The sequence below is a fragment of the Eubalaena glacialis genome, chromosome 10, assembly GCF_028564815.1.
Source record: "Eubalaena glacialis isolate mEubGla1 chromosome 10, mEubGla1.1.hap2.+ XY, whole genome shotgun sequence".
NCBI classification, from domain to species: Eukaryota; Metazoa; Chordata; class Mammalia; order Artiodactyla; family Balaenidae; genus Eubalaena; species Eubalaena glacialis.
Genome location: NC_083725.1, coordinates 44,484,550 through 44,501,326, shown reverse-complemented (window position 1 = coordinate 44,501,326; position 16,777 = coordinate 44,484,550). Strand labels below are relative to the sequence as shown.

The 16,777-nt window shown below is 34.1% G+C and overlaps 1 protein-coding gene across 3 annotated transcripts in view; it reads left to right on the top strand.

Moving 5' to 3' along the window:
- Positions 1 to 16,777, top strand: part of CNTN5 (contactin 5) — a 1,391,352-nt gene that overhangs the window by 959,738 nt on the left and 414,837 nt on the right. For all 3 annotated transcript variants that reach the window (XM_061204029.1, XM_061204028.1, XM_061204030.1), the window contains exon 6: positions 871 to 966. In XM_061204029.1, the coding sequence (XP_061060012.1) occupies positions 871 to 966 (96 nt within the window). The remainder of the gene's footprint in view (positions 1 to 870; positions 967 to 16,777) is intronic.

Here is a 16,777-nt window from a genome sequence, read left to right as displayed (position 1 = left end):
TTGAACTCCTACCATTTCCAAGAAACTAAAAATCATTTCTTTGATCAGCCTAGCCCAAGAAAAAGGAAAGGTACATATGTATTGAGTTATGAATAGATCAATAAATGATAAAAGAAATATAAATAATGCTTATCATTCTTTTTTTAAGGCCACTTTATTTTTAGGAAAATATTTTAAATTGCACAAATGCAACATAATTTAAGGGAAGACAATTGAACCTCAATCCTTCATACATACAAATGAGTGTTTCGATAACTATAATACTTCTAGAGTAATCAAAATGGATGAGTATAATTAATTTGTACACACTATTCCAGGCTTCCATAAAATAAAAGTAACATGATTTTTTTAACTCACATTTATAGAAAAGAACACCTTATATCTTCACTATATTTTGCTTGAGTGCACAAGTCTTTCTAATTTGGCAAATTCATGCTTGGTTTTACACACCGTTCCTAGCACGACAGATAATGAAGCAGCAGGTTGGACACCAGGCACTCCAACCACTTCTATTTCTGTTCTTACTGTGTATCAATGGGTTCAATTGGTGGTAGAAAAATTAATATGCAGAAACTATTATAAAGATGTAAAATAACTACTTAATGTGTTACAAAGGTATTGTTTAATTTATTCCTACACTGGCAACTTGTATGCACTATACACAGAAATTAGGAGTGTACATATAATCTGAAAATAGTGGTATTTAAAATTGGATGGTAGAGATTTATTGTCAAAGCCTTCCTATCACTGCTTGACAAACAAAAAGAAACCTTCACTGGATAATGATAGAAAAGTATGTACAAGTTACAAAAGTAGTAATTCTTTAAGCTCCTTTTTGCCTTGCATCTAAATGCTGTGTTATGTTGACAGATCTGGGAAATTTTAGTGGCCGGACAAGAAGTGCAGTCTCTGTGAGGGAAGGCCAGGGGGTTGTTCTGATGTGCTCTCCTCCGCCTCATTCACCAGGTACAGTCGGATCCCATTCTATATTGTTGTTGCTCTCTTTTGCTATATGCTTATTCTTTTAGACAGGGTATTGACTGGGGAACATTCAGGTGAAATGTGCATGGTTTTCGTGACATGTATCAGAGTACCACATGAGTAATTTAAGATCATGTAGTCTAAATGCCATTGGGCAGGAAACTTAGCTTCTCTGATAAGATTGTTTCATTGTCTTTCTAAGTGTTGACTGTCCTGGTTATGTCTCTGCCTGCCACCAGCGAGGAATATACTGCTTGGAGCACAAGGAAAGTGATAAGCTGAGAGAGTAAAAACTATTCAAAATTATTTGAAATGTCAAGAGTTGAGTTAACTAAATACCACTGTGCATCTTGTTTCAGAAGATAAGCTGGAAACTGTGTTGTTTATGGCGTAGTTTGTCACACTGGAACAAAAACTGCTAAGAAATTTTTCTGTTCATACAAAACTATAATTTACTTGTTATTTTCTTGCTACTTGAGTTTTTGTTTGTAAAAGTGATGGTAATAGGTAAGTACTTCTTGGGGTTTGGGGTAACAGAATAGTAAACTGTGCTCAGGTTAATTATCTTACCTTTTGCCAACTCACAGAAAAATATACCCATTATGTTTGAGTCCTATAATTTGAGATGAGTGCCTCTTTGTACCTCAGTATAGTTTTCCTATAATACAATTTAAGAAAGGGCAGCATCAATTAGAGAGAGAGAGAGAGAGAATCAAACATCTATTTCTACCTGAGAAATTATGAAGATTTTAGAGTTAACAATTGGAAACAGAATTCAGGATCCTGGTACCTCAACCAATTTTTCTTCTTTGTTTAGAGTGAAAGCCATCTTTGTTTCTAGGTTGTATTATTAGTGTAGTGTTTGGGCTCAGTTTTGTTCTACCATAGATAATTCTTATCATAAATTATGATAAGACCTCAATCAGTTTTCTTAAAATTTCTCATCTTTATCTTACCCTCCTAACTTTCCTTGTAATTGAAAGAAAAGTAAACTATGTTTCAACAGGAAAATATTTTTGAAAACATTCTGCTTTGAAACTCAGAGGCATCACTATGAGGAATAATTTCTGAGTCGTACCAACCTAATTCTTATATGTCAATTCAGTCACTCCAATCCTTTTGTGAGCAGTTTGTGAACTTTACAGAAGACATATCTAGTCTTACCTATATGTTTTAACTTATTTTAAAATGGATTTTAGTAGGTTTAGGAGACTCCTATAGAATTAATACATGTTATGTCTAATGTTGGGTCATTAGATTTGTTTGAAGAGAAGTATTAGATAAATAAGTGTTAGAGATGATAAAAAAAAAAAGGAGGGGAAGATGGAGAAGGGGGAGGAGAGAAAGGAGGAGAAGGAGGAGGAGGAGAAAGCAACAGGCTCTACAGAGGATGAAGCTGTTCATCACCAGGCTTTCTGGGGTTAACAATATGCAGGGACCCCGGTGGAGAAAAAGTAAGATTTTTCTGAGGTACAATCTATATTGCAAGGCTGTTGGAACATGTGTTAAAAAATGAAATGAGAGAGGATAATATAAGAAACAAAGCTGCAAGATTACACATAGACAAATTATCCAATTGGCAGAGAAAACTATATACAGAATATTTCTAATGGGAAAAAATAGTATAATGAATTGCATACATGATAAGCGTAAGATAAGAATATGTATTAATAATTGATTAAATAAATAAAAATGCTATATCTGATTGAGATCAACAAGAATAAAGTTGGCAAGAGTAAAGCCAGCTGATCGCTACTGTATACATGTCATAAGAAATATTAGACTGATTATGTAATTTAAAATTGTAGGAGAGGTTATATTCTACCAGGTACTCATGTTGAAGTGTTATGCCGAATGACCTACTCAAACATCAGTGTTGGCACAGCAAAGTATTGGGGGACACATGCATGACACAGAATAAGAGGAGTAGCTCAGCATCTAGACCAATGTTTAACACTTACCAGATGGGTAGTTATCCGCTGATCAGCCAAATCCTATAGCTTATCTTTAGCTTTTTTGTTGAACATGGCATTTACATTCTGGCTCCAATTGAAATCCCTGAAGACGTGGTTTCCACTGCAGCTCTTTAAAGTTATGGCTATTTATTCTACCAAATTGTATGTGCCATTCAGTGTGAGATTGGAACATGTGTCCTCCTTTCTCCTCATTGCCCATTCTCCTTTCTTCCTCCTTACAAAAAAAGACCCCTCAATTTTTAAAATTTCAAGTCATCAAACTCTACACTTTCTTGTTGCTGTCATTCTTCTTCATTTCCTGAAGATTTTACCTTCTTTTCTTCATTCCCATGGTCTTGTTTTACAACCAGTCTCAGCCACTTATCTGTTATTACCAACATCTACAATCTCATAATTACCACATTTGAAAGCATCTATTCTCTGACTAGCATGAACTATCTTCTGCACACTGCTTATATTACCCTGATTCCAGGAATCCTTTAACCTCATTGAAATCTACAAATCATTGATCCTACCTCCTTTTCACCCTTCTTCCCTTCCTTTGATCCTTACTTTTCTCCTTCACTCATTATCATTTTCTTGCATACAGCCTTGCTTTCTTCATCTCTCTTTGCTTCATCACACTGACTTGACAGTCAGCAAAACCCTGATCCTGATGTAAATCCATTTTTCAGCCTACTGCATGCCTGAAACTACTCAGCTTAATATGACTGTAGAAAAAAATAGAGCGTTATGCAGACTAGTCTAAATTTAAAATACGAACTATGAATTTCAAGTGCACTTATGCTGAGCAGAAATTAAGGGGGAAAAAAAACAAACCTAGTCCTTTCACTCTAATTTTGTCAAACTTTCAATGTCTCCCATCATTCAATTTTTCTCCCATCCTCACTTTCAGCTGATAACCATTTCATTGTAAAAGGAAAGCAATTAGAAGATAACTTCCACAAGCCTTCATCACCAAATCACACACTCATTAACATGTGTATTCACACTCTAACTTCTCTTTTTTAGTATAGATGCACTGCTGTGCTTCTAAGGCCAATCCCTCAACTTGTGCACTGAAGTTCATCCTTTTTTATCTACTTAAAGAAATCACTTCAGTAATTCTCTTTCCTCTCTTCTACATTTTTACCAGAGATTGTTTAATTTCTTCTGTGTCATTCCCAACCGGGTGTAACCATACTATCCCCTACTCCATCTAAAGACAAAACAAAGCAAAGCAAATGTCTCCCGACTCCTGTCCTCTTTCAGCTACTACCTCATTTTTCTGCTCCTCTCCATAGCAAACTCTTCAAAAGCTCTGTCTGTACATGCACTATCCAATTCAACTCCAGTGCGGTCTCTCTGTCTCTTTCTGTCTCTCTGCCTTCTTTCTCTGTCTTTTTCTTTATCTTTTTAACAGATTTATTGAGATCCAATTTATATCCCAGGAAATTCCCCGATTTTAAGTGTACAGGTCAATGAGTTTTCATATATTTAATACAGCTGTGTCACTATCACCACAATCCAGTCTTAGAACTTCCATTATTTCACAAAGGCATGTCTGCCCATGCCCCCAATCACTGATCTATTTTCTGTCTCTATAGTTTTACGTTTTCTAAAAATTTTGTTTTACTGGAATCATACAATGTGCATCCATGTGTGTGTGTGTGCGTGTTTGGCTTCTTTTATTTGGTTTAATGTTTCTTTACGTTTCATCCATATTGCGGCATTTATCAGTAGTTTGTTATTTTATATTGCTGAACAGTATTCCATTGTGCAGATATGCCCCATTCTGTTTATCCATTCCTCAGTTGATGGCATTTGGATTATTTTCAGTCTTCATGTTGGTCACTCTTTCCTTTATAAAATACTTTCTTGAAAGATTCCACACACTCTTGTTTTCCCCTTACCTTACTTCGTAATCCCCTATGCTGACTTTGCCCCATTTTCTCAAACTCTTAATCTTGCAGTCCCCCAAGTAAGTGTTTGTCTTTGAACTTCTTTCCTTAATATACCCTCACTCCCTGAGATTTCACCTCACAATGATCTTTAAGTACTGACGTCTCCCAAACATATGTTTCCAACCAGGAATCTGGCTTGTATATTCAACTGCCTACTCAAATTTTCCATTTGGATGGCTAATAGGCACCTCAAGCTTAACCATGCCTAAAACTTAACTCCTGGTTATATCTTCCCCAAATCTGAGGTATTTTCCACCTCAATCAATGGCAGTTTCATTTCTTACAATTCATCAGACTTAGAGTCATTCTTAACTTCTCACTTTCTCTCACACCTCACACAGAAACCATCAGTTTTATTGACCCTACTTGAAATTTTATCCAAAACCTGACCATTTTTCATACCCTCCACTGATAGTTCTCTAGTATAAACTACCATCATTTCTTACCTGGGTTTTTGCAGTAGCCTTTTAACTAAGCTCCCTCATTTTGCCTTCATCTTTTTTCAATCTATTCTCAACATACTAGCTAAGAGTGATTCCTTAAAACTAATTTGGATCATGTCACCCCTCTGCCCAAAACTCTCCAAAAACTTCCCGTCTGCTAAAGACTGAAGTGAGTTACCCCAAAATTCATATGAAGCCCCAACTTGCAGTGTGATGGTATTTGGAGATGGGTCCTTTGGGAAGTAACTAGGTGTATAGAAGGCCCTGAGGGTAGGATCCTCATAATGGGATTAGTGCCCTTATAAGAATAGATATTAGAGAGCTCACTCTTTCTCTCCCCATTGTGCCAACATAGTGAGATGATGGCCATGTGCATGTCAGGAAGCAAGCTCTCACCAGAAACCAACTACGCTGACACCCTGATCTCAGACTTCTAGCCTCCAGCATCGTGAGAAAACAAATTTCTGTTGTTTAAGCCACGCAGTCTGTGGTATTTTGTTATGGCACCGCAAGCTGTCTAATACACCATTTTATTCAGAGTCAAAGCCAAAGTCTTTACAGTGGGTTAGAGAGTCCTTACCATTTGACTCCATGTAATCTCTCTGACCTTATCTACTATTCTCCCTCCTATTTTTTCACATGTAGTCGTGGTCTCCCTGATGCTCCACAAGTAACTACGCATGGTCCTGCCTCAAATCCTTTGCAGTTGCTATTCCCTGTGCCTGATCCCTCTTATGCTTGGCATATGAATGTCTCACTCTCTCACATTCATATCTTCCTTCAAATTTTACATTCTTGGTAAAACATTTTCCTGATTTTCCTCTTTTGATATGTACCTCCACAATTCCTTTCCTCTTCCTCCACTTTCTTTCTCTCCATAATGCTCATCACTTTCCATATACTGCACAATTTTACTTACTCATTTATTCACTGTCTCCTTGATTTAGAATGTAAATTCCATGAGGACAGAATTTTTGTAGTTTTTGTTCAGTGTTGAACTCCATGCCTAGAACAGTGCCTGGCACAGAGTAGGAGCTCAAAAATTATTTGTTGAGTAAATATATGTATAACATTCATAAATAAGTTAGCCAAGGATTTTAACCCATACATAACTCTCAGAAACTTTGAGAAAGAAATCATAAACAAGAACAAGTAAATATTAGATCAGCCATGTATTCAATAGTAAGAAAACTTTTCTTACCATTCATCTTTTTCTCTAATGATGTTGTGAATTGTAGAATAGATAAATGAAACATGATTCACATCATCAGTATGGAAGAATAAAATGGAAAATTTTATATTTTTGTCAAAAGAACAAATTGTAACCTGAGTGATTGGATTTATTAGTTGAGATCACAATCACACTGTGAAATAGTGAATTAATCTTAATGCTTTGCTTGATTAATTAAAAGGAGAACTTTGAAAATGTCTTGGGGAAGTCAAGTCAAAAATTCTTGCTGAAGAGTCAGGGTGAGTGTAGAAAGAATAAGCCAGGGCTACTCAGTGAGAGAGGCCTTGTGATTGCATCCCTGGTCTGGCGGCAGTTAGCAACAGCCTCGACAACTGCCTTTGTTTTGGTGGGATGAGACTGTGCACTGTGAAATGAGTAAATAACCTGAGATGTACTAGAATCTGAGACCTAAATTTCTGTCAAGTCCAAATAGCCATGTAGATCATCACAGCATACCTGGTTAACTGATGCTTGATTCTGTTTTGTTCCCCACTCTTATTTTACTTCCTTCTTTCAAATCATAATTGGTTTATTATTTTATTTTATCAGAGCTTTATTAAGTGAAGTAAAGTGTTGGAAGTAAAAGTTTCCTAATATTTTTATCTCCTCTAGTAGATTATATGTTCCTTAAGAGAATGAAACTTTCTACCTCGTATTTATATCTCTAATACTTAGTGCACTACCTGACATTTAGTAAGTATTCATTAAATGCATGTTCAATAACTGAATAAATGTGCTGATTCTAACAAGAGTTTTATAGGGCTTTAGACAGTTTCTATTAGCCTCCTGTTATTAGTTTATCATAACCAACTCACATTTATGACAGATATTTGGGTCACATAATATCATATTCAAATATTATTTCAAAGTATAACAGCTACTAAGATTTAGTAGCAACTATATGAAACTGTAAATAGTTTATACATCAGAGAAGATTAAATAATATACAGAAATAGCCCCAAAATCCATTTACTCATTATCTCAAATGGATGTACAATGCACATTATTTTTTCCTGTGAATAAAAGCAAAAGCTAGGATTGACTCATTTGCTAAATTCCCATGTTTACTTCCCAAGAGAGCAATATTAATCCCTGTCAGTAACATCTGTGAATAAAAACATGTTGATTGGATACTGAAGTAGTTATTCATCTACCAGGAAATAGATATATCTTTCTAGACTGTTAAGCACATCTGCTGAAAATGATTCTGGTTGCCAAAAAATCACCTCTGTCAGTTTAGAAATTTTGAAATTCAGGGTTATACTATTAAAAAAAAAGCTCTGTGAAAATGTAAAAATAAGCCTCATAAAACCTATAACCAAATACAGAAATACTTTAAGGTTTAGAGGTTATCACCATAGATACTTTTAAATAAAAAATCAGTAATTGCTATTTTACTTTAAATATTTTTTTATCCTATTTTGTCCATAAGCATTATCTCAGAAGTTTACATCAAAGTGGAACTTAAAATTCTTGTACAAAGTATTAGGTTGTAGTTAAAAATATATATGAATATAGCATTTTACAATATAACAATCACATTTTCACATTTACTATACCATGTAATCTTTGCAAAATATCTGAGAGTTAGCAATTATTTATCATCCCTGTTGTATTGAGGAGGAATCTAACCTTTAGAAAGATTAAGTGAAACCCTTAAGCTCTCATCTTTAATAAATCATGGAACCAGGATTTCAGTCTTTGGTATATTTTATACCATATAATGTATATGTTGGATAAAGCTATACTAAAACTTTTATACCATGAACACAAACAAGAGTTTTTTTTAAACAATGGAACTATCAGCCTTTCAAAAAATGCTTATTTTATTATATCAAATATTGTACTTAGCTTTTCATTCAGTGAATGCTTACTGAGTGCCTACTATCTTTGTTTTTTTTAAATTGGGGTATAGTTGCTTTACAATGTTGTGTTAGTTTCTGCTGTACAATGAAGTGAATCAGCTATAGGTATACATATATCCCCTCCCTCTTGGACCTCCCTCCCCCTGCTTCCCCCGTCCCACCACAGAGCACTGAGCTGAGCCCCTTGTGCTATACAGCAGGTTCCCACTAGCTATCTGTTTTACACATGGTAATGTGTATATGTCAATCCCAATCTCCCAATTCATCCCACCCCCCTACCCCACCATGTCCACACATCTGTTCTCTATGTTTCTGTCTCAATTCCTGCCCTGCAAATAGGTTCCTTTGTACCATTTTTCTAGATTTCACATATATGCATTAATATACGATATTGTTTTTCTCTTTCTGACTTACTTCACTCTGTATGTCAGACTCTAGGTCCATCCACATCTCTACAAATGACCCAATTTCGTTCTTTTATATGGCTGAGTAATATTCCATTGTGTATATGTACTACATCTTCTTTATCCATTCATCTGTCAATGGACATTTAGGTTGTTTCCAAGACCTGGCTATTGTAAATAGTGCTACAATGAACATTGGGGTACATGTGTCTTTCTGAATTATGGTTCTCTCCAGATATATGCCCAGAAGTGGGATTGCTGAATCAAATCAAATGGTAGCTCTATTTTTAGTTTTTTAAGGAAACTCCATACTGTTCTCCATAGTGGCTCTACCAATTTACATTCCCACCAACAATGTAGGAGGGTTCCCTCTTCTCCACACCCCCTCTAGCATTTATTGTTTGTAGATTTTTTGATGATGGCCATTCTAACTGTGTGAGGTGATACTTCATTGTAGTTTTGATTTGTATTTCTCTAATAATTAGTGATGTTGGGCATCTTTTCATGTGCCTCTTGGCCATCTGTATGTCTTCTTTGGAGAAATGTCTATTTAGGTCTTCCGACCCTTTTTAGATTGGGTTGTTTATTTGATTTTTTTAAATATTGAGCTGCATGAGCTATTCTTATGTTTTGGAGGTTAATCCCTTGTCAGTTGCTTCATTTGAAAATATTTTCTCCCATTCTGAGGGTTGTCTTTTTGTCTTGTTTATGGTTTTCTTTGCTGTGCAAAAGCTTTTAAGTTTAATTTGGTCCCATTTGTTTATTTTTGTTTTTATTTTCTTTACTCCAGGAGATGGGTCACTATCTTTTAACTAATGAATTTAACCTATTTATATTTATTTCTACTATCTTATTTTATACTAGTTACCCTGATTTTCTATGATTTATTTGCCCTCATTTCACTTTCATGGGCTTTTTTTTTTCTAATTAATGGAAGGTTTTTAAATGCATATTTCCTTCTACTCATTTAAAAATTACAATTTTATTTCTGTTACTTTAGAAATTATGTGTAAAATGTTAATATGCCTATTTAAAATTATTTTGATCACTTTATATATGATTGTTTTTGCTGATTAATTGATTCACTCATTCATTCACTAGTCAAACAGAATCTGAATGCAAGTGTATGGCTAAGATATAAAATTGTTTTAGAATAGAATATGTTTAACTGAGTCATGGATATATGAAGTGTTAGGTACATATAGATATTACAGAAAACTTCAAATATAAGTCTGAAATCTAGGAAAGGGGTCTGGGCAGGAGACTATAATTTTAGGCATAATCAGCATAGTTGTCTCAGGATTGATTATGACATTGGTTGGGATCTCTCAGGGAGATTGTTTACAGTGTGAACAGCATGATTTCTCTTGCTATAGTAAACAATATGGGGAAAAAACTAATAAAACAAACAAAAAAATAGTTGTTCTGTTTCTATGATACCAACCAGTTTAAATAGCTGTGAATTACTGACAGAATTTGTGCTTTTATGTGGCACAATTTAAACAGATCAACTTGAAATTAAAAATATCTACAGTTCACACTTTTTACCTCCAAATGTTTGTAAGGATTAAGTTAACTGCTTAGATGCAAAAGATTCATTGACTATTTAAAGACTGCATTGCTGTAGTTTTCAAACATATAAGATCTAGAATACTCAAAGTTTAATGTACCTTCTATATGCCCAGGAACACCAGAGGCTCAATGGTTGAAAAAGAGAAGAGCTTATATCCTCAAGAGAAGAGAACCAGAATCATTATTTGGCATCTCTATTACTTGCAAAGGTCTCTAATAAGTCCTGAGACAGGTGTAAGAAGAGCTTAAAAGATGCAAGTCCAGTCCCAACAAACTTGACTTAAAATAAGAGAAACACCACAGTATATAAAGCCACCTGCATCTAGATAAAAAGCATAATAATTAAGAAATTTATTTGCCAAAACATTTTATCATTTTCCTTATTCTACTGCCTAGACCCTTAGCTTATTCTCATTTCTACTAGCCTAGTATCATTTTGCCTTGGTAATCTTGTAAAATTATGTGTGATTGAGTCCCAGGCAAAATAAATGCTCGGTTTGATATATCTGGCTCCCTACAAATTCAAAACCATAGACACTGGTCCAGTTCCCCCAAACATGCTCTCCAAACCTACCCATCCCTCTACTATCCCTCCTTCAATCACAGAATTGTGGTGACTCCATGACACTCATGGTTCCCCATGAATACTAGTGCTGAATGTATCCTGAGTCTTAAAGTGAAGGAGAATAAAATATAATAATTGGTTATATAGGAAGTGCCAAGGAAACTGGATTAGAGGCATTACATGAAGATTTACAGACTAATATTTTATGTCTGCATGTGTGTTTTGAATCATCATAGAATATAGGTGAATTTATAATTAATGAACTATAGCAAAGCTTATGACCTGGCACACAGCAAACACAAGAGCATAATGTAATTCATTGTCCCTTAAACACTCTCTTTGTACACTCTCTAATAAATAAGTTATTCATTTCAGAAAAGTACTCAAACAGCAATGGACGCTGAATGACTAAGGGCCCTGGTCCTATTCCAGATGCTAAGTCTAAGCAACCCTGCATTTCCTCTAGCCCTGTGACTCCTCTGTGAAGTTTTAATTAGGATAGAGCAAAAGAGGCCTTTAGTACTTAAGTCTGAGCTGTAAAACTCCAGCAGAGACATTTAGTATTAAAGAAAAAAAAGAATTTTTGTTTTTATTTTCTTTAGATAGAAAATATTTTGATCTCAACTTAAGATGAGTAGACAAGGTCACCAGCCTCAAATCCACTGTGGAACTGGACGATGTATAAGTTAACAAATCCAGAGAATGCAACTAGGTGGCCGTCTAGTGTGATAAAGGAATTACTAGGTAGTCTCTGCTTCCAAATAACTATACTATAACAGAATATTTCACCTAGGATTTAAACTCAGACAGCCAGGGATTCCCAGTCTGGCTCTGACACTTACTATTGACTTTGTTAAAGTAAGCCTTATCTTAACTGTAAAGAGAGGTAATAAAAACTATGTCACAGGATCACTGTGAGAATTAAGAGATAGTTTATGTAAAGCAATTAGCCCAATGCTTGGATGATAGTAAGCATTAAATTCAATTTTGTCCTGCGGATCTGTCCTCAAGCATCTTCTTTAGAATGAAAATGCTTGTGAGAGAGATAACACCTCAAATCGTTATCTGCTAACATTAAGTACCAGTTTGCAGGGATTTATTGACATCAAACTGACAACAAGGTAACTGGAAGATGAGTGGCACTTGGAAATGTGAATCTGAGGGTTTGAAATGGGAGAGGAATCAATGAATGGAAAAATGAACTCTGTCAATGAAGCAAAATGTCACCAGGTATCATTGCTATCTTTAAAGAACCTCTGTCTCTTTTTTTTTTATTGAGGTATAATTGACAAATAACACTATATTAGCTTCAAGTGTACAATATAATGATTTGATATTTCTATATATTGCAAAATGATCATCACAACAGTCCAATTAACATCTGTCACCGTATATAGTTACAAATTTTTTTCTTGTGATGAGAACTTTCAAGATCCACTCTCCTAGCTACTTTCAAATATGCAACACAGTGTTAATAACTATAGTTATCAGGTTGTACATTACATCCCCATGACTTCATTTTATTACTAGAAATTTGTACCTTTTGACCACCTTCTCCCATTTCACCACCCACCCCCTGCCTCAGCCTACCACTAATCTGTTCTCTATATCCATGAGCTTGCTTTTGTTTGTTTGTTTGTTTTTAGATTACACATGTAAGTGAGATCATATGGTATTTATTTTCTTTCTGTCTGACTTATTTCACTTAGCATAATGCCCTCAAGGTGATGTTGTTGCAAATGGCAAGATTCATTCTTTTTATGGCTGAGTAATATTCCTTTGTGTATATGTACCATACTTTCTTTATCAATTTATCCATCAATGCACACTTAGGCTGTTTCTATGTCTTACCTATTGTAAATAATGCTGCAATGAACATGGAGGTGCATATATCTTTTTGAATTAGTGTTTTCATTTTGTTCAGATAAATACCCAGGAGTGGAACTGCTAGATCATGTGGTAGATCTATTTTTAAATTTTTTGAGGCACCTCCATACTGTTTTTTTATAGTGGCTGCACCAATTTACATTCCTATCAAAAATGCACAAAAGTTTCCTTTTCTCTACATCTTGCCAACGTTATTTCTTGTCTTTTGATAATAGCCATTCTCACAGGTGTGAAGAGACATCTCACTGCAGTTTTGATTTATATTTCCCTGATGATTAGTGATTTTGAACAGCTTTTCATGTACCTTGTGTCCATCTGTATGGCTTCTTGGAAATAAAATATTCAGATCCTCTGCCCATTTTTTAATCAGATTTTTTTTTTTTTTGCTGTTGAGTTTTATGAGCTCTTTATATATTTTAGGTATTAACCCCTTATCAGATATATGATTTGCAAATATTTTCCCCCATTCAGTAGGTTGCATTTAATTTTGTTGATGGTTTCTTTTGTTATGCAGAAGTTTTTTAGTTTGATGTCATCCCACGTGTTTATTTTTGCTTTTGTTCCCTTTGCTTTTGGAGTCAGATCCAAAAAAAAAAAAATCATCTCCAAGACCTATGTCAGGGGGCTTACCCCACTATGTTTTCTTCTAGGAGTTTTACAGTTTCAGGTCTTACACTCAAGTCTTTAATCCATTTTTGGTTACCTTTTGTGTGTGGTGTAAGATAGTGGTTCAGTTTCATTCTTTTGCATATAGTTGTCCAATTTTCCCAACATCACTTATTGAAAAGGCTGCCCTTTCCCCATTGTATATTTTTTGCTCCTGTGTCATAAATGAATTGATTATATATACTTGGGTTTACTTCTGGGCTCTCTTTTCTATTCCATTGTTCTATGAGTTCACTTTTATGCTTTTATCATATTGTTTTGATTGCTATAGTTTTGTATTATAGTTTGAAATCAGGGGCTGTGATGCCTCCAGCTTTGTTCTTCTTTCTCAAGATTGCTTTGGCTATTCAGGGTGTTTTATGGTTTCATACAAATTTTAGGATTGTTTGTTCCATTTCTGTGAAAAATGCCATTGGAGTTTTGATAGGGATTTCTTTGAATCTGTAGGTTTATTGGATATTATGGACATTTTAACAATATTAGTTTTCCAATCTATGAACACAGAATATCTTTTCACTTCTTTGTTTCTCCATTTTTTTTTTTTTTCATCAGTATCTTATGGTTTTCATTGTATAGATCTTTCACCTCCTTGGTTAAATTTTTTACTAGGTATTTTATTTTAATGAAATTATAAATGAGATAGTTTGATTAATTTATTTTTCTTATAGCTCATTATTAGTGTATAGAAATGTAACATCATTTTTTATATTGATTTTGAACCCCATTCAGGGGGCCTCTTCATCTTTAGTTGGTACCAGAAATTACTCACTTAAAGCAACTCTATATAAAACAGGAACAAAATTTCACAGAGTTTAAAACAAAATATTTTGGTTGATATTCATTCTTTAAAAAATGAAATTTTACATTATAAAATCTGAATCTCATAACTTAAAAATTCTGCAATAACTACAACTCTGAGAAAAAAAAATTACTCAAAAAGTTGTTTTTTAGCATCCTTTTTCCTACAAAATTGTAAGCATGACACCCCATGCTCCATATTTAACTTTTGTACCTACAAAGATCACAAAAAATAATTGTTCCCCAAATACTTGAGGAATTCAGCAATCTTCCCAAGGCCTCTCTCAATATTCGATTTCAAATCACTATATGTTCAATCATGTAATGTCCACATTCTTGCAGAGTTTCTGGGCACTTCGTCACATTTTCATTTGTTAGTAACTATGCTCTAATGATCGAAGCCATTTTCCAAATTTGCCTTGAAATCCACAACTTTTTCAAGATTTGCAGTTTCACTTTGCAATATATGAATGCTGTATCCTCATTTGTTATAAATAACTGACAAAAAAAGAGATTGGCAAGATGGAAAAAGGTAGATTTTAATACTAAGAAGGAAAGAGTATTGTTGGGACTAACATTTAAAGTGATGAATTAATTTGTCATTATTGTCTTGTGATTATGATTTTTCTTCCCTAAAAACTCTTGTAATCAAGGGGGCCTGACTTACATTATTTGGACACAGAGAACTACATTGTCAAGTTCTGATGAGGGTCAACCACTTCATTAGAATAAAGAGAAGGAAAGGAAACCAATATTTTACACTTTCTATATAGTATCTTATTTCTTATCACTGCTTTGTATGTTTATTATTGTTACCTCCTTTTTATAAACGGGGATGTTGAAACTCAGATAGAAATTTCTCTAAAGTCCATGTCTAATAAACAACATGACAGAGATTCAGCCCTGTGTAATCCCAAGCCCAGTGTCCTTTTGATTACATAATATGGGCTTTCCACAGCTTCATTCTGAAATTTTATTGAAAAATTCTATTTTGTGTATACATTGGTCACTGGTCAACCTGTTTGTTACACCAATTTAAATGAATAAGTAGTTTCATCAATTATTTTTACCGACTTGACCAAACTGTTAACTGAATTGAACATTCAGCACTGCCAAAATCAACTGTATAAACAATATATGAAAGTAAATAGTATAAATGTAGAAATTTTAGTATTTTTACCAAACAGAATAATACAATGCTCAAGTTTGTATCTCAACAATTATTTAGAAGCCAGACAGGATACATGATAATAGAAGCATATTGAATGAAACGATAGAGAAATAAAGGAATCATGTATTTTTTACTATGCATGCTTTCCTATGTGAGTCAAACAAATAATAATACACATTTTATACCCTTAAATTTATACAGAAAAAGACTGTTTCCACCCAAACTCTGCTAGTCAGCAAAACATTTATACTAAGAGCTTTACCTGGTTGCTTAATAGTTTCTGAACTTGGCTCTTATCAACAGACACATTTTGACATTCTTTTAAAATCTTTACAAATCAGTTTTAAAATATATGTTTTTATCATGCACTGTGCTGTACTGTGTTCTCTAGATGTCACTGGAAAGGAAAGCTCAATGTGTTTTTGAATATTTGGGTTTTTTTTTTAAACTCCATCTGACAAAATTTATACACAGAAAGCTAAATATCACAAAGCAAACACCTCAACCTGGAGTTTGTTTTAGAATATTCAGACACAGTAGAAGAGAAAAAAATGTAGAACATTGCAATGACCCTCTTTTTCTCTTATTATATTGATTTTGGTTTCTACATATAGCAGCTCAAGTTTATTTAATTGTTTTTGGTTGTTTAATTATATTTCACCATGTATTTCCAGCTCCTTTAAAATAGTCTATTTTTTCCCCTTTTTATAAGTTACTCTACACAGAAGAGTGTGGGAAATAGTGGGCCAGGAAATCAAGGTGCTCACTCCTTTGGTTATTACTTTACTGGAAATAACTAGTGTTTTCATGTTGTGCTGATATAAATCCCCACTTTGATTTGGGCTAGGCAGTTGAACGAGTCAAATTAATGTGGTAAAATGCAGCCAAGGTAGACTGAATTGATGAGCTTACAAATTAAAAGTCCTCATATTTTTTGAAAAATTTAATACTTCTTTCCTCTCATATGCTTTGATATACCAAAGAAACCATATTTTCTCATTGACTCTGACTGGATAAAGAAGATGATAAAAAGAAAAACACGCATAATGGAGTCATGTAGTTGAGTGTGGATCCTAACTATAGCATAACTAGAATGTTGGTTTACAGGGCAAGAAATACAACTTATCTTAGCCTCAGTTTCAACCCTTGAAAATAGGAATACAAAGAGCTCTGATCTAATATAATACTTTAAAGTAATATTTTGGTATTACTTTTCCCAAACTTCTTCTCAAGTACTTAAATAGTACCATAGATCTTTGAGAGAAACAGACAGCA